The sequence below is a fragment of the Nerophis lumbriciformis genome, linkage group LG17 (assembly GCF_033978685.3).
Source record: "Nerophis lumbriciformis linkage group LG17, RoL_Nlum_v2.1, whole genome shotgun sequence".
In the NCBI taxonomy this organism is placed as follows: Eukaryota; Metazoa; Chordata; class Actinopteri; order Syngnathiformes; family Syngnathidae; genus Nerophis; species Nerophis lumbriciformis.
The window spans coordinates 16383706-16410000 of record NC_084564.2 but is presented as its reverse complement, the minus strand read 5'-3'; the positions used below and the strand labels follow the sequence as shown (position 1 = coordinate 16410000).

General features: G+C 42.0%; 1 protein-coding gene across 1 annotated transcript in view; it reads right to left on the bottom strand.

Annotated features, from left to right (window-relative positions):
- robo1 (roundabout, axon guidance receptor, homolog 1 (Drosophila)) overlaps positions 1-26295 on the bottom strand; it is a 697256-nt gene that overhangs the window by 4770 nt on the left and 666191 nt on the right. Inside the window, exons 23-28 of the mRNA XM_061972616.1 lie at positions 24547-24912; positions 23856-23972; positions 17629-17773; positions 17234-17458; positions 11389-11879; positions 11149-11301 (exon numbers count right to left, since the gene is read on the bottom strand). Of these exons, the coding sequence (XP_061828600.1) occupies positions 11149-11301; positions 11389-11879; positions 17234-17458; positions 17629-17773; positions 23856-23972; positions 24547-24912 (1497 nt within the window). The remainder of the gene's footprint in view (positions 1-11148; positions 11302-11388; positions 11880-17233; positions 17459-17628; positions 17774-23855; positions 23973-24546; positions 24913-26295) is intronic.

The following is a 26295-nucleotide window of genomic DNA, read 5'->3' as shown; positions in this document are numbered from 1 at the left end:
ATGTACTTTGTTTTTGTTTTTTTACTTCAATTCAATATTTTATTGAAGCTCACATCTCGTCCCCTACATTGGGTGAAATAATGACCAAATACCAGCTTGAAACTACCCAACAACCTATAAATGAAAGTATAAAATATACTTTTTGAAATTGTTACGACAAATTTCCACCTGTAACGTTAAACTCATATCAAAAGAGAAACATGTTTATATGTAAACATACCTTTAACAGTGTACCGGTGAATGACTAAACGACTTTGCATTTTACTCAAAAAACATTAAAATGTTATGTGGTTGTAATAACATTTTGTTGTTTTATTTATTTATTACACAAGTTAATAAATTATCAAAAAAAACGTTTCAAAGGCTTTTTCTGAAAAAAAATGTACGCTGTATATAAATGTATTTTTAAATATATTTAAATATATAATTTTCTTTTGTGAGAAAAAAACCCATTTTATTTCTTCTTTTTTTTCTTTTTGTAAAAAATATTAAAATGTTATGTCTGTGTGTTTTTTTTTTTTTTAATTCATCGTGCATTTATTTTAAAAGTTAATAAATGTTTATTTATTCTTACATTAAACAAAGAGATCACAGTCTACCAAGTCAAAGTACTTGGCCAAAAAACCTGATTCTGATTCCGATGAATCATCCATCCATCCATTTTCGACCGCTTGTCCCTTGAAAATACATGTGCAGACCCTTGATGTCCTCCCAATACTGCTCACAGCCACTAGAGGGACTTTTTTGGAAATGTTTAAATTATTTGCTGTGTTGGATTTACTATTTTTTTATCTTTATTTTATTGTTACATCAATGATTTGTTTAGTTTTACTCATTTTATAGAGTTTATTGGCCCTGCCCCCATTCCCAGTGGACTGGGGGAACCTGAGCGTCCCTCAATGCAATTTCTGTGAGAATTATATATTTTCTTAATATTATATAATTCAGTAAATGTCATTAGATCGCCTCTGCGGCAGAGCTCCAGACCATGCAGGGGTCTGATGGGGGTTGTAGTGGGAGACAGAAGGAGTGTGTGGGTGTGCTGTAGTAGGCAATAACCTCCAAATGAAAAACAATCCATTCAGATCAAATGTAATCAGCTGGAGGACTGACGGACAGACAGGACTGTCAGGCGGTTTGAACCCCCCCACCATCCGTCCCTCCCCTACATCCTCCAGGCTGAAACAAAGACCGAGGCGAGCGTGTGCAGGGAGGAGGATGGGGAAGCAGCCAGGGTGTGAGGAGGATGCAGGAGGAAGAGGAAGGAAGAGGCAGGGGGGGGGGGGAGGGGGGGGGGACTGTGTGTTGGCTCCCAGTGAGCAGAGATATTAAATCTCACTGTCAAGTGCTTCCAACACTCAAGGACACCTGACACTAAAGAGCGAGACAGCCAGCACACCATCACCATCACATAAGGACTACTGGAATACATTTACACCACATACAATTTACAGCAGATGAATATATATTTAATACAGAGCAGTGCTGCCGTCCAAAAACGTCACGTGTTTACATGAATCATTTCTTAGTTGTGTGCCTACAAGGGCTTATAAAATTTTTTATTCATCAATTATTATTATTATACTGTGAATCTGGAAGGTATTTACAGCACTTCACTTTTTCCACATTTTGTATTGTTATAGCCTTATTTCAAAATGGAATACATTAATTTTGTCCTCAAAATTCCACAGACAAATGTAAAAATAAAAATAAATCACATGTACACATGTGCTCACAGCATTTGCTCTAAACTTTGTTGAGGCACCTTTGGCAGCAATTACAGCCTGCAGTCTGTGTGAATATGATGCCACAAGTTTGGCACACCTATCTTTGGGCAGCTTTGCAACACCTCTCAAGCTACATCAGGTTGGATAGGAAATGTTGGTTTTTATCCATTATGTCTCTGTATATTCATATTCCCCTCTATCCTGAGTAGTCTCCCAGTTGCTGCCGCTGAAAACCATCCCACCACCATGCTTCACTTTAGGGATGGTATTGGCCTGGTGATGAGCGGTGCCTGGTTTCCTCCAAACATGATTCCTGGCATTCACGCCAAATTCAATCTTTATGTCATCAGACCGGAGAATTTTGTTTCTCATGGTCTGAGAGTCTGTCAGGTGCATTTTGGCAAACTTTTTTTTTTTACTTAGAAATAGCTTCTGTCTGGCCTTCTACCATACAGGCCTGATTGGTGGGTTGCTGCAGAGATGGTTGTCTTCTGGAAGGTTCTCCTCTCTCCACAGAGGAATGCTGTAGTTCTGACAGAGTGACCATCGTGTTCTTGGTCACCTACCTGACTAGACTAAGATGAACACAGACATTCTGGATGAAAACCAACGTTTCTCATCCAACCTGATGGCACTTGAGTGGTGCTACAAAGAGGAATGGGCAAAACTGCCCAAAGATAGGTGTGCCAAGCTTGTGGTATCATATTCACAAAGACTTGAGGCTGTAATTCTTGCAACTCAACGCCAAGAAAACGGAAATGCTAAACACCGACATTTATTTAATAATACCACCTTAACATTTGACAACCAAACAATTACACAAGGCGAATCAGTAAAGAATCTGGGTATTATCTTCGACCCAACTCTCTCGTTTGAATCACACATTAAGAGTGTTACTAAAACAGCCTTCTTTCATCTCCGTAATATCGCTAAAATTCGTTCTATTTGATCCACTAGTGACGCTGAGATCATTATTTATGCGTTCGTTACGTCTCGTCTCGACTACTGTAACATATTATTTTCGGGTCTCCCTATGTCTAGCATTAAAAGACTACAATTGGTACAAAATGCGGCTGCTAGACTTTTGACAAGAACAAGAAAGTTTGATCATATTACGCCTATACTGGCTCACCTGCACTGGCTTCCTGTGCACTTAAGATGTGACTTTAAGGTTTTACTACTTACTTATAAAATACTACACGGTCTAGCTCCGTCCTATCTTGTCGATTGTATTGTACCATATGTCCCGGCAAGAAATGTGCGTTCAAAGAACTCCGGCTTATTAGTGATTCCCAGAGCCCAAAAAAAGTCTGCGGGCTATAGAGAGTTTTCTATTCGGGCTCCAGTACTATGGAATGCCCTCCCGGTAACAATTAGAGATGCTACCTCAGTAGAAGCATTTAAGTCCCATCTTAAAACTCATTTGTATACTCTAGCCTTTAAATAGCCCCCCTTTTAGACCAGTTGATCTGCCGTTTCTTTTCTTTTCTCCTCTGCTCCCCTCTTCCTGTGGAGGGGGTGGGGGGCACAGGTCCGGTGGCCATGGATGAAGTGCTGGCTGTCCAGAGTCGGGACCCGGGGTGGACCGCTCGCCTGTGCATCGGCTGGGAACATCTCTGCGCTGCTGACCCGTCTCCGCTCGGGATGGTGTCCTGCTGGCCCCACTATGGACTGGACTCTTACTATTATGTTGGATCCACTATGGACTGGACTCTCACAATATTATGTCAGACCCACTCGACAGCCATTGCATTCGGTCTCCCCTAGAGGGGGGGGGGGTTACCCACATATGCGGTCCTCTCCAAGGTTTCTCATAGTCATTCACATCGACGTCCCACTGGGGTGAGTTTTTCCTTGCCCTTATGTGGGCTTTGTACCGAGGATGTCGTTGTGGCTTGTGCAGCCCTTTGAGACACTTGTGATTTAGGGCTATATAAATAAACATTGATTGATTGATTGATAATTGCTGCCAAAGGTTGGCAAAGGCTGTGAATTTGTATGTACATGTGAATTTTTTTTAAATAAAATTTCCAAAAAAAAAAAAAAAGTTTTAAATTGTCATTATGGGGTATTGTGTATAGATTTTTTAGGACAAAAATGGATCTGGGGCGGCGTGGCGAAGTTGGTAGAGTGGCGGTGCCAGCAATCGGAGGGTTGCTGGTTACTGGGGTTCAATCCCCACCTTCTACCATCCTAGTCAAGTCCGTTGTGTCCTGAGCAAGACACTTCACCCCTTGCTCCTGATGGCTGCTGGTTAGCGCCTTGCATGGCAGCTCCCTCCATCAGTGTGTGAATGTGTGTGTGAATGGGTGAATGTGGAAATAGTGTCAAAGCGCTTTGAGTACCTTGAAGGTAGAAAAGCGCTATACAAGTATAACCCATTTATCATTCATTTATCTATTCCATTTTGGAATAAGGCTGTAACATAACAAATGTGGGGAAAAAGGAAGCGCGAGAAATACTTTCCAGATGCACTGTACTTTGACTTCATTGTAACTATTTGTGGGGAGGCGGGGCCGGCAGACCGACAGCGAGGCGTGCCACGCCGGAGCCCGCTCCAAGATGGCGGCGAGGAGGCGTGGACGGCGAACGAGCAGCGGGACGGGGGGCGCCGGGAGCGACGCCACAATCAGCAGAAGGTGCGTGGATCGCACAGCTGCAGACAATGTAATTATCCTCTCGCACCGTATAAAAGGGCGGGAGACGTAAACGGAGATGAGAGAAGGAGAGGCAGATGCAGAGCGAGAGAGACTGGGACTGAGAGCGCAAGGAAGAAGACGACGACACTGTGACGCTGAGGCGCGAACGGCAGAGCGAGCAGGAGGAGGCGGAGCTATAAGCAGTCAGCGTGACTGCTCGCTGACTGCTCGCTGTTTCGAAAAAGCTAAGTATCGTTCTATTTGTGTGCTTTTAAATTGTTCTGCAGCTTTCTTTATTACTTTCTCAACATATTTAGTAGTACTATTTAACTTGCAAATCACCCAATCTCTGTCTCTCCACCCCTCCCGCAGCTAGCTAGCAGCTAGCTGCTAAGCTAACGAAGCTAGCGCGGAGAAAGGCGTCGCCGGGCGCCGGTCAGAAGGAGTCTACTCCTGCACACCGTGACCAGGACTTCTCGGAAGACAGCAGGAACTTCACTCGGTGACAGAAAACACCGTGAGTATGGCTTCCTGCGCGTCTTGCACCTTACTCACGGAGAGGCTGGCTCTGCTAGAGGGCCGTGTCCGCCAGTTAGAGCAGAGTAATCTCGTAACTTTAGATGTTGCGGACACATCTGCTAGCGTTAGCTGTAGCGAGCTAACTAGCCCAGCCTGTAGCAGTCCTAAGCGGCCTACAAGCTACGGTGTACCGGTTGAGACGCATAATAGATTTAGCTCTTTAGCTAGTCCTACACCCCAGTCTACCGGGCACCACACCTTAGTCATAGGGGACTCTATCACCCGAAACATAAAGCTTAGCAAACCAGCCACAATTAAGTGCATCCCGGGGGCCCGAGCACCTGACATTGAGGCTAATCTTAGGGAGCTAACTCGCAACAGGCCTAGTAAACACGTACGACAGGCTAATCGCACCACTAGTTATGCGAATATAGTTGTACACGTTGGCTCCAATGACACTAGAATGAGACAGTCAGAGATTACAAAGAGAAACATAGCCAGGACTTGTGATCTCGCTAGAAAGATGTCCAGGCATCGAGTAATTGTCTCTGGCCCCCTGCCTGCGAGAGGCAATGATGAGAGGTATAGCAGATTAGTCTCGCTTAACAAGTGGCTGGCTAGCTTCTGTAGACAACAGGGACTAACGTTTATTGATAATTGGCCCTCTTTCTGGGGCAAGCCAGGCTTGCTGATGAGGGACGGCCTTCACCCTAACCAGGAAGGCGCCATCATCCTGTCTAAGAATATAGACTACTGTTTAAGTCACATTTGACTAACTACACTAGAGCAAGCCCGGTCACAGGCAATTACAGAGCCTGCTAGTCCGGGTGAGGAGTCAGTTAAGCTAGAACTAGCCAGCACCAGGCTGGATAATTCCTGTACGCATAGCAATTTTCTTAGAATAACACACAACTCACATAATGTGTTTTCTGTTGTGAATGTGTCCGGGGTAGATATGCATTCTACTGAGGTGGCAAATCATGATGCGTTCAGTCGATCGCAGCATCAAGCAAACAATCTGAAAATTCCCGTCGTATCAATTCCTAGATATGGTCGAAACTATTTAAAGTGCACTACGTATAATAAACGCAACATTATTAATATTTCTACTACGGATAATTTAAACAAAAACTCGTCAAAACAGCCCAATACTTATAATATGGGCTTTTTAAACATAAGATCATTGTCTCCCAAAACGTTATTAGTTAATGAGGTCATTAGAGACAACAATCTTAACGTCATTGGTCTTAGCGAAACCTGGCTCAAACCAGACGAATTTTTTGCGCTAAATGAGGCATCTCCTCCTAACTATACGAATGCGCATATTGCCCGTCCCCTTAAAAGGGGTGGGGGGGTCGCACTAATATATAATGAAAACTTTAACCTTACCCCTAACCTAAATAATAAATACAAATCGTTTGAGGTGCTTACTATGAGGTCTGTCGCACCGCTGCCTCTCGATATGGCTGTTTTCTACCGCCCCCCAGGGCCCTACTCGGACTTTATTAATGAATTCTCAGAGTTCGTTGCTGATCTAGTGACGCACGCAGACAATATAATCATAATGGGGGACTTTAATATCCATATGAATACCCCATCGGACCCTCAGTGCGTGGCGCTCCAGACTATAATTGATAGCTGTGGTCTTACACAAATAATAAATGAACCTACGCATCGCAACGGCAATACGATAGATCTAGTGCTGGTCAGGGGTGTCACCACCTCCAAAGTTATGGTACTCCCGTATACTAAAGTAATGTCCGATCATTACCTTATAAAATTCGAAGTTCTGACTCATTGTCAACAAACTAATAATAATAATAACTGCTATAGCAGCCGCAACATTAATGCCGCCACAACGATGACTCTTGCTGACCTACTGCCTTCGGTAATGGCACCATTCCCAAATTATGTCGGCTCTATTGATAACCTCACTAACAACTTTGACAATGCCCTGCGCAAAACCATTGATAGTATAGCACCGCTAAAACAAAAAAGGGCCCCTAAAAGGCGCACCCCATGGTTTACAGAGGAAACCAGAGCTCATAAATTATCATGTAGAAAGTTGGAACGCAAATGGCGCGCGACCAAGCTTGAGGTTTTCCATCAAGCATGGAGTGATAGTTTAATATCGTACAAACGCATGCTTACCTTAGCTAAAGCTAAATATTACTCAAATCTCATCCGCCTCAACAAAAACGACCCTAAATTTTTGTTTAGTACAGTAGCATCGCTAACCCAACAAGGGACCCCTCCCAATAGCTCCACCCACTCGGCAGATGACTTTATGAATTTCTTTAATAAGAAAATTGAACTCATTAGAAAGGAGATTAAAGACAACGCATCCCAGCTACAACTGGGTTCTATGAACACAGATACAACTGTATCTACGACGGATACTGCAATACAAAATAGTCTCTCTCTTTTTGATGAAATAACATTAGAGGAACTATTACAGCGTGTAAGTGGGATAAAACAAACAACATGTTTACTTGACCCACTTCCTGGGAAACTTATCAAGGAGCTTTTTGTATTATTAGGTCCATCAGTGCTAAATATTATAAACTTATCACTTTCCTCTGGCACTGTTCCCCTAGCATTCAAGAAAGCGGTTATTCATCCTCTGCTCAAAAGACCTAACCTCGATCCTGACCTCATGGTAAACTACCGACCGGTGTCCCACCTTCCCTTTATTTCGAAAATCCTCGAAAAAATTGTCGCACAGCAGCTAAATGAACACTTAGTGTCTAACAATCTCTGTGAACCTTTTCAATCCGGTTTCAGGGCAAATCACTCTACGGAGACAGCCCTCGCAAAAATGACTAATGATCTACTGCTAACGATGGATTCTGATGCGTCATCTATGTTGCTGCTTCTTGATCTTAGCGCTGCTTTCGATACCGTCGATCATAATATTTTATTAGAGCGTATCAAAACACGTATTGGTATGTCAGACTTAGCTTTGTCGTGGTTTAACTCTTATCTTACTGACAGGATGCAATGCGTCTCCCATAATAATGTGACCTCGGACTATGTTAAGGTAACGTGCGGAGTTCCTCAGGGTTCGGTTCTTGGCCCTGCACTCTTTAGTATTTACATGCTGCCGCTAGGCGACATCATACGCAAATACGGTGTTAGCTTTCATTGTTATGCTGATGACACCCAACTCTACATGCCCCTAAAGCTGACCAACACGCCGGATTGTAGTCAGCTGGAGGCGTGTCTTAATGAAATTAAACAATGGATGTCCGCTAACTTCTTGCAACTCAACGCCAAGAAAACGGAAATGCTGATTATCGGTCCTGCTAAACACCGACATTTATTTAATAATACCACCTTAACATTTGACAACCAAACAATTACACAAGGCGAATCAGTAAAGAATCTGGGTATTATCTTCGACCCAACTCTCTCGTTTGAATCACACATTAAGAGTGTTACTAAAACGGCCTTCTTCCATCTACGTAATATCGCTAAAATTCGTTCTATTTTATCCACTAGCGACGCTGAGATCATTATTCATGCGTTCGTTACGTCTCGTCTCGACTACTGTAACGTATTATTTTCGGGTCTCCCTATGTCTAGCATTAAAAAATTACAGTTGGTACAAAATGCGGCTGCTAGACTTTTGACAAGAACAAGAAAGTTTGATCATATTACGCCTATACTGGCTCACCTGCACTGGCTTCCTGTGCACTTAAGATGTGACTTTAAGGTTTTACTACTTACGTATAAAATACTACACGGTCTAGCTCCGTCCTATCTTGTCGATTGCATTGTACCATATGTCCCGGCAAGAAATCTGCGTTCAAAGAACTCCGGCTTATTAGTGATTCCCAGAGCCCAAAAAAAGTCTGCGGGCTATAGAGCGTTTTCTATTCGGGCTCCAGTACTATGGAATGCCCTCCTGGTAAAAATTAGAGATGCTACCTCAGTAGAAGCATTTAAGTCCCATCTTAAAACTCATTTGTATACTCTAGCCTTTAAATAGCCCCCCTGTTGGACCAGTTGATCTGCCGTTTCTTTTCTTTTCTCCTCTGCTCCCCTTTTCCTTGAGGGGGGGGGGGGCACAGGTCCGGTGGCCATGGATGAAGTGCTGGCTGTCCAGAGTCGGGACCCGGGGTGGACCGCTCGCCTGTGCATCGGCTGGGAACATCTCTACGCTGCTGACCCGTCTCCGCTCGGGATGGTGTCCTGCTGGCCCCACTATGGACTGGACTCTTACTATTATGTTGGATCCACTATGGACTGGACTCTCACAATATTATGTCAGACCCACTCGACATCCATTGCTTTCGGTCTCCCCTAGAGGGGGGGGTTACCCACATATGCGGTCCTCTCCAAGGTTTCTCATAGTCATTCACATCGACGTCCCACTGGGGTGAGTTTTCCTTGCCCGTATGTGGGCTTTGTACCGAGGATGTCGTTGTGGCTTGTGCAGCCCTTGGAGACACTTGTGATTTAGGGCTATATAAATAAAGATTGATTGATTGATTGATTGATAAAGCGACGCGACCGATGACGGATGTTTTATTTGAAAAAAGAAAGAAGTCTAAACCTGCCCGCAGCTATGTTCCCCCCATGATGGTCCAGAGAACCCACCCGACAGCTGGAGACGGTCACACTATTGTAATTGTTATTACCGGTATTTATATTTAAAACAAGAACAGTGTTTGTGTCAATTACAACATGGAACAGTCTTAAGTAGCGTTTGACAAGTTTAGTTTAATTGGTGAAATGTTTCCAAAATCATCCATTAACATGGCAACTATTTTTTTTGGAGAAAGAAATAGATCTGTGCTTTCATTTGTTTTTATAAATTAGCGCTTATCATAAATAGACATTCTTAAAACACTAAACTATATTTTTAAACTAATTTTTGTCATATTTAATGTGTATATAGTATGTGTGTCTTCTCTTGCATTCCTATTATTATCTCATTTTATTTGGCCTTTGGCACTTCATAAGTTGTGGATGATATTTTTATTCTTAGTTATATTGTAATTTATTTGGTTTGAGCTTAGTTTTTTAAATTTCATCCATCCATCCATCCATCCATCTTCTTCCGCTTATCCGAGGTCGGGTCGCGGGGGCAGCAGCCTAAGCAGGGAAGCCCAGACTTTCCTCTCCCCAGCCACTTTGTCCAGCTCCTCCCGGGGGATCCCGAGGCGTTCCCAGGCCAGCCGGGAGACATAGTCTTCCCAACGTGTCCTGGGTCTTCCCCGTGGCCTCCTACCGGTTGGACGTGCCCTAAACACCTCCCGAGGGAGGCGTTCGGGTGGCATCCTGACCAGATGCCCGAACCACCTCATCTGGCTCCTCTCGATGTGGAGGATAAGTGGCTTTACTTTGAGCTCCCCCCGGATGGCAGAGCTTCTCACCCTATCTCTAAGGGAGAGCCCCGCCACCCGGTGGAGGAAACTCATTTCGGCCACTTGTACCCGTGATCTTGTCCTTTCGGTCATAACCCAAAGCTCATGACCATAGGTGAGGAAGTTTTTTAAATTGATTTTGTAATATGTTTTTATTCTGGTATATTTTAGTTGTTCTTTTTATCTACATTTGTATGTCTTCATTTTATTTTAAATGTTTTTTTTAAGATGTATCTTATTTTCTCTGTTATTTTCTTTGTTGTTTTTGTATGTCTTTTATTAATTATTCTATACAGCACTTTGGTCCACTGGTTATTAAAATGGCAATACAAAGAAAGTTGAATTATTATTATTTTTTGTATTTTATTGTTTATTATCTATGCAAGTATTTTCATTACTATTATTATTATTAGTAATACTAATAGTTGTAGTAGTAGTGCACACGGCAGAAGAATACGTAGGCGGAATAATATGTAGTCGTGCGTTGAAACACTAAAGAAAGGACATCCATTTTCCCCTTCACTACTTCCAAGTGTGATCAGGAGGTTCTGATGGCAGTGCGCCAAAGAAAAGGAAAGTCAAAATGAAAAGCAAAATGAAATTAGACATTGAAAAGCGCTCAGAAAGTGGAGAAACATCAACCAACACTGTCTGAACGCTTGTTGCATCCATCATTAAAGATTAAGATGGTATAATAAATAATCTGCTCCTAGCATAGTGGTCTCATTATTGACACTTTCTCCTCCCTTCCTTAGAACACCCCTTCTTCTGTTTCATACTTACATGTCCAGTATCAGCATACAACATCACGTTTATTTCAGCATATATACACTCACAGATCTTGCTGTGATACAAATATGCTACAACTTGAGAAGAAGTGAGATGGACTACCTTCGTTGTAGGCTTCACGTCTGAGGTTCCCTGCTGGATGTTGTTTCTGCTTCTTTGGAGGCCTCCTGTGCACCGCCGCCATGCTCATGTTGCTGTCTGTGGACACCGGGCTGCCGGGACGGTGGCCTGCCGGGTTCATTTGGTATTTACGTGCTGAGGAAGAAGACATGTCGTTAATAATAAGTTCAGCCTAATAAAAAAAAACTGTTGATTTTATGAGGTCAAGCAAATAAAACGCACCCAAAAGAGCTGCCCCTTCCTGGCCTTGCATGTTGGGATGTTTGGCCACTCGTAGCCCCGAATACTCGGCAGCCGCCGCGACCGCCTGAGCGAAGTCGGCATCGGTGAAGAAGGATCCGTCCGACGAGCTGACGGCGCTGGACCTCCCCGAGGAGACATTATCCTCCTCGGAGGCGGACCCCCAGCCGTTGATCATGGATCCCGTCACCGAGCTCTCCAGGTCGCCCATGCTGGACGCCGGCGTCTGTTCAATCCCTCGGAGCAGCAGCCGCCGCGGATGCATCTGCTGCTGGGGGTGGTGCGGGTGGGTGTGGTGGTAGTGCATCTTGGCCACCTCCGCATCCGTGTGGTCCCCCTCCTCCTCCTCGTCTTCCTCCAGCATCTCGTCTTCCTCCTCCATGCCGTCCGTATCCAGGGGGCTGGTGATGTAGCTGTAGGTGTGTGAGGGCGAGAGGGGACGAGGCGGGGCCGGGGGGCTCACTGCATGGCGCCTAGCAAGAGAATAGTGGGATTCCATCAACGACGAGTGGACCCTCGGAACTTGAACATAATGGTCTCCTAATTAGGCTTGTTTGTTGAGAATTTAGAGATAATGGGAATCAAATATAATCTAAGTAACTTTTATTGATAGAAAAACAGTTCAATTGACGAGTACTGCTTTTGCTCATTCCTATTCCCTATTGACATGTATATCAAATGAAAATAAGTATAAAAAGACCCCTCTTTCCCAAAACACAATGTTTCAAAATCAATAAAGATTATGTTTTCAACATCAGTTGGTAAGTAGTCAGCGAGTGACAGGAAAAAAGCTCTGACTTCCTGGGCGAGAAGTTGTTTGGCAATCTTTGCTGCTTTGCATGTACGGTATACACATACTTGCCAACCCTCACGGATTTTCCGGGAGAAACCCGAAATTCAGCGCCTCTCCCGAAAACCTCCCGGGACAAATTTACTCCCGAAAATCTCCCGAAATTCAGGCGGAGCTGGAGGCCACGCCCCTTCCAGCTCCATGCGGACCTGAGTGAGTGTTGACAGCCTGTTCACACGTCCGCTTTCCCACAATATAAACAGCTAATGAGTTCTTGGTTTCTTATGTGGGTTTATTGTTAGGCAGTTTCATTAACGTCCTCCCAGCGCGGTAACAACACACAACAACAGCAGTCAAGTTTTCGTCTACCGTAAAGCAGTTCGTCTGCCATAAACAGCAATGTTGTGACACTTTTAAACAGGACAATACTGCCATCTACTGTACATGCATATGTGACCCACCCATAATGTGTCACATTTTTGTGTTGATTGATTTATTTTATTTTGTGGTTTGAATTCGTTTTTGGAGCTGTCATTACACATGTATCAGTATTCACATTGGTCAGTAGGGGGCAGTAGGGCGTTTCTTCCCAATTGAATGCTATCACCTGCAGACTGGAAGTGTCTTGTCATTCTGATGAGCGCGACCAGTCTGTGAACAATTGAAACGTCCTGTGTGCTTTTTCCTCCTGTATAACAGGTTAGTTTTGGTGAATCAACTCACTGAATAATATCCATGTGATCTTTATAAGTTTAAGCACACATTCTGATGGTGGAGCCTAACTCTAAAGTGTTTGGGAGTTGTAGTTTGTATTTGTGAATGAATCTAGTGCACAGCTGTAGTAATCAATACAAAAAGGCGACGTGAGTGCGCAATGTTTATATAGGAACTTCTGATCCTAATTCAGACTCCCAAATTAAAATCTTATTGATTTTATAATGTATATTTGTATAATGTGTGTGTTCTGAAATAGTGACAGAGAATAGAACAAGGATGGACAATTCAACCCTTAACTCAACAATGAGTAGATGAGTGTTATGTTTGTGTATATGTGTAAATAAATGAACACTGAAATTCAAGTATTTCTCTTATATATATATGTATATATATATATATGTAATAAAATATATATATATATATATATATATAGCTAGAATTCACTGAAAGTCAAGTAATTCTTATATATATATATATATATATATCTTAACCACGCCCCCAACCACGCCCCCCACCCCCCACCTCCAGAAATCGGAGGTCTCAAGGTTGGCAAGTATGGGTATACATTTCTTATAAAAAAATGTTTACAGGGAAAAATATTGTCTTATATTGTAGTACATACACAACAAAATACCAAAAATATGGACTGATTTTATGCAGTCTAGTCGGATTTTTAATCTTGTTCTGGGTCAATGTTCCCTCTAATTGTTCATGTGTGTGAGCAAACACAAAAACTCCCTGAGCATTCAGTGGAACACATGTGAGCAACATCACACGTGGCAATACCAGCAGCACACCTGTCTCAAACCAATCTTTTATAATAACACTCAAATGAGAGGAGTCATTTTCATGAGATTATTTTGTAATATTAGTGATTTGGCCCACTTGTAATGAAAATAAAAGAAATCTTGTTTTTCATAAGCTATGGATTAGTATTGTACAATATGTCTGGGTGGGGGTCCTGCTTTGGAAATCATTTGTACCCCTTTCAGAGATCACATTTAGTTCCCCTTAAACATCCTCATGTTGCACAATGAAATGTAAGCATAGGATGAAGTGTGCATTCCTGTAACTTTTTCTAGTAACAGCATTCCATGATTAATATCAATAAATGAACATTAATAATAAATGACAGTACAATAAGCACACATATTACTGAGGAGTCATAGTGTAACTTTGTGTGGTGTTTGAGTTGTCCGACTTTTTGTGTGGCCATAAACGCACCAGTGGCTTAGTGCTATGCGTGTTGGTGACAGATGACAAGTTGGTTTTGGCCTGGTTTGTACGGCAGAAAATGACTAGTTTTTCCAGATAGAAGTTTTTTACTCATGTTTTTGGTGTGGTTATGGCCCAATATAAACAGTTTTGCTCAATAAAGTGATCGATATAATTCCTGGCCTCAAAGCATCTCGATAGGCGTTACAATCATTGAACGGTGTTCAATTGAACGGTGTTGACGAACACCGTTAGGGCCGCTTGTTGTCACTGTCACTCAGAGTTGCATTGCAAAATTACACAGAATATAATGATAAATGATAAATAAATTATGTGTTTATTTTGTTTAGAATTCAGATGGGATTTGATTTGGTGCGCGGCATATAATTGCTGTGCGCAGAGGACGCTTGAGCAGTGCGCAATTGCGCAGGCGCGCACCTTAGAGGGAACGTTGTTCTGGGTACTTAAATTTTTTTGATACATGCTTTGATACAAAACTTACGTACAACTTCACGTTTTTAGTTTTTGCTAAGAGTTTTAGTAGTTTGTAGTTTGCCTGCGACACCAGGGGTTCCCAACTAGGAGTGGTCGATACTGAGAATTTTGGTATTGAATCGATTAAATATTAAAAAAATATTTCAAAGTCAATTACAAAACATTGGTGTCTGACATCAGATGGTCAGTCGTCCGTGAGGGACAAGAAGAAAAGCTCCCTTTGGGAGAAGTCGTTTGGCATCATCTGCTGATTGCTTGTATAAAACTCTTATAGACTTTTTTTTAACAAGGAAACATTTAATAAACACAAAATATATATTATTATTTACTTATTTTAAGCAGTCTAGTCTGTTTTTAATCTTTTTCAATATTTGATGCAAATTTTGATACAACACTTATGTACAACTTCACGTTTTTATAGTTTTTGTATATACCGTAGTTTTAGTAGTTTGTTGTTTTCCTGGAACACCAGGGATTGCCAACTAGGGGTGGAAGATGCTGGGAGTTTTGGTATCGATTTTATTAAATATTTAAAAAATATTAGAAATTTTTCAAACTCAAATGCAAAAAAGTTGTTTCCAGCATTAGTTGGTGAGTAGTCCGTGACGCCAAACTTCCGGTTTGCTTGTACAAAACTCTTATAAACTTTTTTCACATGGAAAACCATCGTCTCATATTTGGGTACAAACAAACAAACAAAAATATATGGACTGATTCTATAAGCTGGTTTTTAATCATGTTCTGGGTTCTTTAATGTTTTGATGCATATTTTGATACAAAACTTCACGTTTTTATAGTTTTAGTTTATAGTTTTAGTAGTTTGTATTTTGCCTGCAACACCAGGGGTTCCAAACTAGGGTTGGGGGATACTGGGAATGTAGGTAGCGATTCGATTAAATATTTCAAAAGTATTTGAAATATTTCAATCAATTGCACAAAATTTGGTTTCCGACATCAGTTAGTTGGTCAGTGGGTAGTGAGTAACAAGAAGAAACACTCTGACTCCCTTGGGGAGAAGTTGTTTGGTGTCACCTGCTGGTTTGAATGTATAAATTAGATGGGAAGACCACCCCTTCTTTACACGAAAAAAATACCTAAAATTATGGACAGATTTCAAGCATTCTAGTCCATTTTTTATTCAGGTTCTGGAGCATATTTTCTTACAAAACTTAAATACCGGTACAACTTCAAGTTGTAATAGTTTTTGTTTATAGTTTTAGTAGTTTGTAAGCTAAGGGCTCCCAACCAGGAGTGGGCGATACAGGGAATTTTGGTCTCCATCCGGTTAAATATTTCGAAGATATTTTAAATATTTCAAAATCACTTACAAAAAATTGGGTCTCTAACGTCAGTTGGTCAGTAGTCAGTGAGAGACAAGAAGAAAGGCTTTGACTCCCTCGACGAGAAGTAAAAAATATGGAGTGTTTTTTAAGCAGTCTCGTCCGTTTTTATTCAGGTTCTGGCTTTTCTGATTTTTCAAGCATGTTTTCTTACAAAACTTATATACAACTTCAAGTTTTTATAGTGTTTGTTTAAAGTTTTAGTAGTTTGGAAGACTGCTACATGAGGGGCTCCCAACGAGGGGTGGAGATTCAGGGAATTTTAGTATTGTTCTGATACCAAGTAAATACAGGGCTGGTATCACCAATACTGACACCGATACTTTTGATTTGAAAGGTTATTATTAATACATTTGCCTTAATTGTTGATTATGAGAACTTCATGTGAATAAAAATATTGTTAGATCTTAAACAATACAACTAAGTAATACACACACTTGTTTAACAACAAAGTCACGAGTGCAAAATAACAAAAACAATGTAACAAAAATATTAATATAAATTCCAAATAAAAATCATATGGCGGGCCAGGTAAAATTATGTGGCAGGCCACATAAAATGACATTGCGGGCCACATAAAATTATGTGGACAGCCACATACGGGCCAGACAAATGAATGAGGTTGGCCACATAAAATTACGTGGTGGAACACTTTAAATGACGAGGGCGGGCCAAGTAAAATGACGTTGTGGCCAGATAAAATGATGTGGAGTGCCTAAGTGGTGAGCCATAAAAAACGACATCGCGGGCTACATAAAATGATGTGGCGGGCCACGTATGGGCCAGAAACTTTAAAATGATTAGGGCGGGCCACATTAAATGATGTGGCATGCCAGGTATGGCCCCCAGGCATTGAGTTTGACACCTGCGGCCTAATGTGTTAAGTGAAGTGAAGTGAATTATATTTATATAGCGCTTTTTCTCAAGTGACTCATAGCGCTTTACATAGTTAAACCCAATATCTAAGTTACATTTAAACCAGTGTGGGTGGCACTGGGAGCAGGTAAGTTCCATTTAAACCAGTGTGGGAGGCACTGGGAGCAGGTGGGTAAAGTGTCTTGCCCAAGGACACAACGGCAGTGACTAGGATGGCGGAAGTGGGGATCGAACCTGCAACCCTCAAGCTGCTGGCACGGCCGCTCTACCAACCGAGCTGACTATGAATAAAAGCCTTTAATTAAAATCTACACACGTATTAATTTTTATTGTGTGTTTTAGTAACTCCTCAACACAGGCAAAGGCATTCAAACGACAAAAAAACCCAGCGTACCTGCGCTCGTGGCTGTCCTGCAGCATGGGCGTCATCTCCTCCTGTGGCGAGGGAGTGAGCGTGGCGGTGGACTGGTGGCTGTATGACACGGCGGCGGGGGAGGAGGCCGTGCCCCGGACGGGCGGCGTGGGCCCGCGCTCCATCTCCTCCTCTTCTTCCTCCAGCTCATCGGGCTGCAGGTACATGTGCGAGGGGGGCACGGAGCACTGCATGTCTGGGTCGCAGCTGCCAACGCGGCGGAAGAGAAGCGACGCCTCATTATTTTTCACATCATTTGCTGAAGACGAGCTACTCCGATGTCAGGACAACACGTGGTAAATATTCATGGCAGCACTCCATCAAGGTTTGATGGACGCTCCCCGAGGCAGTGAACATGAGAAGCGGGCACTTTTTACCTTTCTTCCATTGACAGGGTGTAGTCCTGTGCATTCCTGGTTGGGGGCGGGTTTGCAGGAGGGGGAGGCAGGAGATCAGCCCAATTCATTGTGCTCTGCTTTGGTAGTTTGGGGGTGCGTGTTCCTTTCTTCTGACCCTGACTGCCTGCTCGACAAAACACAAAAAAACAACATCATGAGATGACAATCTAACAGAGCGTGAATTGACAGCAGAATAAATGCATAAATAAGCCTCCGCTCGCTTTAAATGTGCCTCTTCGGTAGCGGGAAGCACCGTAAGCACTATTGCACCCAAATAAAGAAGAAAAGTGTCCAATTAAGACCAAGACGGCGAACCAATGAGCTGTGGGGCTTGCGCCTAATGACTGCAACTTGAAATGTGATATCAGAATGGATACGTGGCATTAAAGGTGGCAGCCTTGCATGGCGTCGTCAATGCGCTCTCATTTGTCCTTGTCCCTGAGAAGACACTGAGGCCCCAGATGAAATTAGGCGGCTGCGTCGCACGATTAAAGTAAAGCCAATTAGGAAGAGGAATTGAAAATAAAGCACATGCAAGGACATACAGAGAGAAGAAATGATGTACAGCGGAAACTAGACAAAGGTGTCAACAATGGAGCTACAACAGTATGGGTGTTCCGATCAGGGGTTTATGTTGCCGATTCCCATACGATCATCCATGATTGAGATCGGTGGATCACATGTATTAACTGTAAATTGTTCATCTATTTATGGTGAGTGCTATTGACAGTGTAATAATCAATATAATATTCAACTAGGTCTTTATTTTTTTATTGCATACCAAATTTGAAGTATGTGCAGCGCATTTTGAACAAAGTCCGTCTCAAATAATATTTATTTATAATTTGTATATATATTATTATATTATTAACCAATTTTATCTTTCAGTATCATATGGTTCAAGTCGGTCAATCCTTATTTATTGTTTGAATAGGGATGTATTTATTTTTTTAATTTCAGGCAAATTGATGCATTTTAAATCTTTTTTATTTATTTGTTACAGACTAAAAAACAATGTTAATAAAGTTATTCTTTATTGTAAGTTGATCTATAGTTCTTTCATCCACAAGGCCACTGAGCAGGTGGCCTTGTGGTTAGAGTGTCCGCCCTGAGATCGGTAGGTCGTGAGTTCAAACCCCGGTCGAGTCATACCAAAGACTATAAAAATGGGACCCATTACCTCCCTGCTTGGCATCAAGAGTTGGAATTGGGGGTAAAATCACCAAAAATTATTCCCAGGCACGGCCACCGCTGCTGCTCACTGCTCCCCTCACCTCCCAGGGGGTGAACAAGGGGATGGGTCGAATGCAGAGGTTAATTTTACCATACCTAGTGTGTGTGTGACAATCATTGGTACTTTAACTTTTTAATAAGTATACAATGTTATGCTGTATTGTACTTTAGTTTTATAGACAAATTATACTATTTATAGTCACGGTGGAGAGGGGGGACGGGGAATGTTTTTTTTCTTTCTGGTGGGTGTAACAGAAAACATTTGAGAAGCACTGACATAACGTAAAGTAACATAAGTTTAAATAATGTAACCTAGTTTTACAATATAAATATTGATATCATTATGATTAAAAATTTCATGATAAGAATAAATAATGGTAAAAAAAAGTATATAAATAATAGTTCATTAAAATATTTTTAAATATTGTTAGGAATCTTTTAAAAATGTAATCCTTCATTCAGGAAGTATTTTATTTTTGAGCAATCAATTGTGTCATAGTATTGGAATCAATGTAAGCCAATAAGATCAAGTGTCCCCTCCCACATCTGGAATAGGCCTGTCTCTTTTGCATCAGACTGTCAGAACGTGGACTTTGGCGTAGTTTGTTTTCCCACGGTGCAAAGGAAAGTTGGCGCGGGCAAGGCGTGAATGTAAGTGCATGTTTAATTTTACACTAACAAAAAGAACAAATGAAAAGCGCGCACAAGGCGGAAGTACAAAAACTTGGCTAATGAAACAAAAACTTGCACAAAGGCAAAAACGCTAAACATGATAATATACAACACTTACTGTGGCATGAAAAACGTGCATGGAACAATGGCTTGGCATGACAGGTAGCAGAGGTAGAAGGGGTGTCAGAAGTAGCATCGCATGGTATGATAGGATTGATAGATAATGTCACCAGGACGAACAACAGAAACAGACCGGCTTAAATAGCAGTGACATGATCAGTGAAAACAGGTGCGTGACTCAAAACGTGAAACAGGTGCGTGACATGACAGGTGGAAACTAATGGGTTGCTATGGTGACAAAACAAACAAAAGTGCACAAAGAGTCCAAAAACAAAACCGAACATGACTAAAACAAAACATGATCACACAGACATGACACAGACCGTCCAAGATGCGTACTGGGAGAGGCCGTGTTTGTGTGCTGAGGAAGCTAGCGTGGAAGTAGCAGCCGTTATAGTGGAAGACTGATACTGAAAGTCCAAAGGCTGTAAACCCACTCCAGTTGGGAACCCCTGTGCTACATGTGTGGCCTACGCATGGTCAGGTTTTCTTTCCTGGATTGGATTTTTTTTGGCCTGGATTCTTTCGTTGACTGGGATTCCAGAAGACCACAAATTTCCATATTTAGATGGCGAGCCAAGTCCGAACGAAGCGGTATTTGTGACCTGACTGGTCACATTTATTCACACGACTGAGACTAAACGAACATTGAGACTGACTATTTTGGGCGAAACCATCCTTGCCCAGGCACACCCTCCTGGTTTTGGAGTATAATTATTTGGGGTTTTGGCACCAGCCACTAGACTAGATCTGACCAATCTAAGTCTGTGAGCACGAACTGATGAAGCCGGTTCTTCAGAAACGTCTTCTAAGACAGACCAAACAGTCCAGTTGTGATCAATTGAATGCCTTGAGATGACAATGACCTGGATGAATGAAAGCATTCATACACACGACTATTTGGGCTATTTTTCTTTCATTTAATTTTTTCAAAAGCGCTCCAATTGTTATATGTTGTGCATAGTTCACACCTAAGAATTTGCAATTAAACGCAAATTGTTTTCCGAATCCTGTGTAAGTCATACTTGCCAACCCTCCCGGATTTTCCGGGAGACTCCCGAAATTCAGCGCCTCTCCCGAAAACCTCCCGGGACAAATTTTCTCCCGAAAATCTCCCGAAATTTAGGCACACAATATAAACAGCGTACCTGCTCAACCAATCACGTTATAACTGTAGAATGATCGAGGGCGAGTTCTTGGTTTCTTATGTAGGTTTATTGATAGGCAGTTTCATTAACGTCCTCCCAGCCGCGGCAACAACACACAACAGCATTTCGTCTACCATAAAGCAGTTTGTCTGCAGTAAACAGCAATGTTGTGACACTCTTAAACAGGACAATACTGCCATCTAGTGCATTTGATGAAAGCACTTTTTGCGTGCCACAAAGCAATGCATCATCAGTGAGGGCTTCAGCATGGTTAGAAAAATAGTGACAAATAGAACAAGGATGGACAATTCAACCCTTAACTCAACAATGAGTAGATGAGTGTTATGTGTGTGTATATGTGTAAATAAATGAACACTGAAATTCAAGTATTTATTTTATTTATATATATATATATATATATATATATATATATATATATATATATATATGAAATACTTGACTTAGTATTTCCTATATATATATATATATATATAAAATACTTGACTTGGTGAATCCTAAATATACTCCTCCCCTCTTAACCACGCCCCCAACCACGCCCCGCCTCCAACCACGCCCCCCGCCCCCCACCTCCCGAAATCGGAGGTCTCAAGGTTGGCAAGTATGGTGTAAGTGTCCTATGTTGCTGCACATCCTAGTCTCCTATGACTCCAGAATCTGTCTGATCAGACCCAATTGTCCCCTCTGTCCAAGTACTGCAGTTGAAGCTAACAACCATATTTTTCGGATCATAGGGTACACCGGATTATAAGGCGCACTGCCGATGAGAGGTTCTATTCAGGTCTATTTTCATACAAAAGGCGCACTGGATTATAAGGCGTATTAAAGGGGTCATATTATGATTTTTTTTTCCTACATTTAAAACACTTCTTTGTGGTCTACATAACATGTAATGGTGGCTCTTTGTTTAAAATATTGTATAGATTTTGTTTTACAGATCCTCTTTAAGCCGCTTTCTGACCGTTTGTTCAGGATGTGCCGTTTTATGGGCGGTCTTATTTACGTGACTCCACATCTTTGTTGTACCGGTAGTTTTTAGCGCTTCCATAGCGAGTCAACTGACAGATACAAGTTAGAACTGTGCGCTACTTTCTGTTAGAAATGTCAACAGCGGAGGATGAATGTCCCACAACAGAAGGATAGAGAAAAAGAAGGAGCTAATTGACTACGGAGAACAATGGCAAACGAGCGCAATTTTTCGAGACTTACACAGATCCCAAATACACAACAGCAGGTACCAATAGGTGAGAAAAGTTGGTTTTGCATAATAGGGCGAAACAAAACGCCAGATAAAATGTCTCCTAATAGGTGCCATTTTGGGGTCCTTATACACACCCCTTAATAATACCCATATGTTGAAGCACAGTACGTCTGACTACGGTAGCCGTAGTACTACGACAATTCATTAAACTGTGCGGCTTCGTAGCTTACCAAAGTCGTACTAAAACATTTGGAGAGATATTTGAGTGCCGTGTGTAATGTTGTGTATTCTTAAGGAAACATCAAAGATTTGGGCTTGCTTGCTAACCTGTACTTGCTAGCGTTATTCATTTAACAGGCGTCAACCTGCAGTCCACACGTACACTATATTGCCAAAAGTATTTGGCCACTCATCCAAATAATCAGAATCAGGTGTCCTAACCACTTGCCCCGGCCACAGGTGCATAAAATCAAACACTTAGGCATGGAGACTGTTTCTACAAACATTTGTGAAAGAATGGGCCGCTCTCAGGAGCTCAGTGATTTCCAGCGTGGAACTGTCATAGGATGCCACCTGTGCAACAAATCCAGTCCTGAAATTTCCTCGCTCCTAAGTATTCGAAAATCAACTGTCGGCTTTATTCTAAGAAAATGGAAGAGTTTGGGAACAACAGCAACTCAGCCACAAAGTAGTAGGCTACGTAACTGACAGAGTCAGCGGATGCTGAAGCACATTAGCCCACGTACAGTACGCAGAGAGCTTCATGGAATGGGTTTGCATGGCCAAACAGCTGCATTTAAGCCATACATCACCAAGTCCAATGCAAACCGTCGGATGCAGTGGTGTAAAGCACGTCGCCACTGGACTCTAGAGCAGTGGAGATGCATTCTCTGGAGTGATTAATCACGCTTTTCCATCTGGCAATCTGATGGATGAGTCTGGGTTTGGAGGTTGCCAAAAGAACGGTATATTTCGGACTGCATTGTGCCGAGTGTGAAGTTTGGTGGAAGAGGATTCATGGTGTGGGGTTGTTTTTCAGGAGTTGGGCTTGGCCCCTTACATTTTGGACAATTCCATGCTCCCAACCTTGTGGGAACAGTTTGGAGCGGGCCCCTTCCTCTTCCAACGTTACTGTGCACCAGTGCAGAAAGCAAGGTCCATAGAGACATGGATGACAGAGTCTGGTGTGGATGAGCTTGACTGGCCTGCACAGAGTCCTGACCTGAACCCGATAGAACACCTTTGGGATGAATTAGAATGGAAACTGAGAACCAGGCCTTCTCGACCAACATCAGCGTGTTACCTCACCAATGCGCTTTTGGAAGAATGGTCGTACATTTCTATAAACACACTTCGCAACCTTGTGGACAGCCTTCCCAGAAGAGTTGAAGCTGTAATAGCTGCAAAAGGTGGACCGACATCATATTGAACCCTATGGGTTAGGAATGGGATGGCACTTCAAGTTCATATGTGAGTCAAGGCAGGTGGCCAAATACTTTTGGCAATATAATGTATCTCTTGTGTGTGACTGCCATCTACTGGTCATTGTACCTTGTACCAAAGAAAATGTATTCAAGGTCAGTAAGCACAACCAGAATAAATCAGTACATTAGGTGCACTGGGTTATAAGGTTCACTGTTGATTTATGAGAAAATGAAATCATTTTAAATGCGCCTTATAGTCCGAAAAATAAGGTACACTGCCTCATGTAGATACAAAAAGGGTAGAAAATATTTTCTGAGCAAAGCATCATAATTAAATCGCATAATAAAAATTAAAAGAGCCTTCTACAGTAAAAGGGTAAAACATCTTACCAGAGGTGCTGCTGCTGCCTCGGTCCGAGCTGTTATAGGATCCCCCGGTGTGGCTGTCGTGGCTGTGGTTGTAGGGGATGGTGGCTGGCGTGGGAGTGTCGCCGCCTCTGTAGCGATCTGACGACAAGAGCAGGACATGAGGCGCAGTGTAAAAAAGCTACACTCGCTAAAACTATATGGAGTTAAGTATCGGGACAACCTGGACTAAAGGGGTCTGATTGGATTTGGATGATCGAATCCGTTTTGTCCGTTTTGTTAACTCGCAATCAGATTCTAGATGGTATGGTACTACAAATCCATGCATTTTTAAGTGTTTGAACATGCAAAAAAAAAAAAAAGTCCAGAAAAAGCCCCCGGATGTGGTTCCTGAAGGTGTTGTTGCTCCTCAGCAATGAAAGACACCAACCCTAACCCTCTGGAAATTTGACACAGACGATGAACTTGTTGCGAAGTTCACTGCAGAATGGTAGGACTTCATCAGAAGACGTTGGAAAGGACTGCATGGAAGGTGATGAGGGGTTCCATGAAGGCCACACACACACAAGAGGAAGTAAAAGAGTGGAATATGATGAGAGTTGTCTATGGGGGTCCAAAGGAGTGGAGCGAGGAGAGGAGAAGAAGAAGGATGAGGCGGAGGGAGATGTTGACGTTCTATAGGACCACCAGGTGATGGAGCTCTCCTCCCACTCACCCTTATTCAGCTTGTTCTGCTCCATGATGCTGTACTGCAACTGCGAGCCCATTTCCTGCTTCTGGAGGCCGGCGGGCTTCCAGCAGTGTTTGTCGTTCAGCTCCCCTCCGCCGCTCCCGGACGTCCCTCGGTCTGCGTTCATGTTGTTGCTCATGATGGACGACTGGATGAGCTGCGTGGTGGCGTACGGCGTGGGCTGCCCGCCCGCGCCCACGAAGCGGCCGTCTTTCAGGTTGGGGCTGTTGAAGGTCTTCATCTCGTTGATTTTGTTGGACAAATCCACGTCTCCGTAGACCCCCGGCTCGGGCACCAAGAGTCCGCTCTGCTTATTATCCATCTGGCTGTTATAATTGGCGATGCAGTCGGCTGGAGGACATGAGGAGGGTTATTTAGACGCTCTCCATTAGCGCTGATGAGCTCGGCAGCAGTTTGCTAAACGCTTCTGAACATCAAGTCATTTATGGGAGAGCGCAGTACACATTTGGAAATTAATTTGGATTATTATTCTTTCAAACATCATTACTAAGAAATGTTTGGGCCACAATGGAAAGAAAGACAATTAATTATGGAGGAAAAACACATGAGGAAGAATTAGTTGCAACTTTACTGTATTGCATTATTGCAGCTAGGGGTGTCCTAATGCAACTTTTTCACTTCCAATACGATACCAATAACAGAGCCTGGAGTATGGGCCGATCCCGACATTGACCCAATACGATATCAGCACAAATCAAACGGGAATGTTAGAAAAGGCTTAAACAAATAGTCAAACAGAGAACAACGGTAGGTATTAGAAACACTAACATATTTATTATTACCTGTCTGGAATGGACTTTAAGTTGAAATAGAGTGTTTTTTTGGTCACAATAATTCATTAAGTCAAGCTCATAATGCAGAATGTTGAACAATGCAGACACATTTGTTACTGGATACTTTCAAATACGCTTCTGCTTTGTAGACTTTGTACCTGTAAGTAATATGCAACTATAATTATTTGATACTTGTTTATATTGTTCAATGAAGGACACTTGTTACATATGTCTAGCTTGTGTGTTATTGTGCGCTTACCTGTTGTGTAGCTGCTAGCTCCTAGTAGCTACCGTGTTTACCTTTTGTAAATAACGTCACTATGATACAAGAAAAGACCAACCGTGTGTGCTTATTGTGCTGCAGGAGTGCTTGTATCGGACATTTTAGATGCCAGCCAATTTAATCCCTACTTGTTTTTCTGCTGATATCGGACCAATATCCAATATCAATATCAAATGGAGACACCCTTATTTACAGTTATACTATATTTCACTATACTACAAGAACAGACATATTTCTACGAAACAAATGTATCCAGTTAAGTATATAGGAGAAAAATGATTGTAAAAATATTTTATGTTTGAAAATAAGATGTTGTGTGAGTGAACAAGTCAATATGCAATAAGACAAAACTTTATATTTATGGGTTTGGATAAATCCCAGCGTTGTGCAAACTCATATTTAAAGTAAAAAAAAGTTGTATTGTTATAAGATGTAATACTAATACAATTTGAATTTTAATCATTAATATTTTATATATTTTTTCCTCATTAAAATATTACAAAATTATCCTGATGTTACTACTATTTTATTATCAAATGTGACTTAATTACTGTACTTGTGTAACAGCACTTTATTTCATTTATAGCTCACCGTCCTATTAATGGACTACATCACAAGATTATTTATGCAATTTTGCTGACTTTACTTTTAAACTGT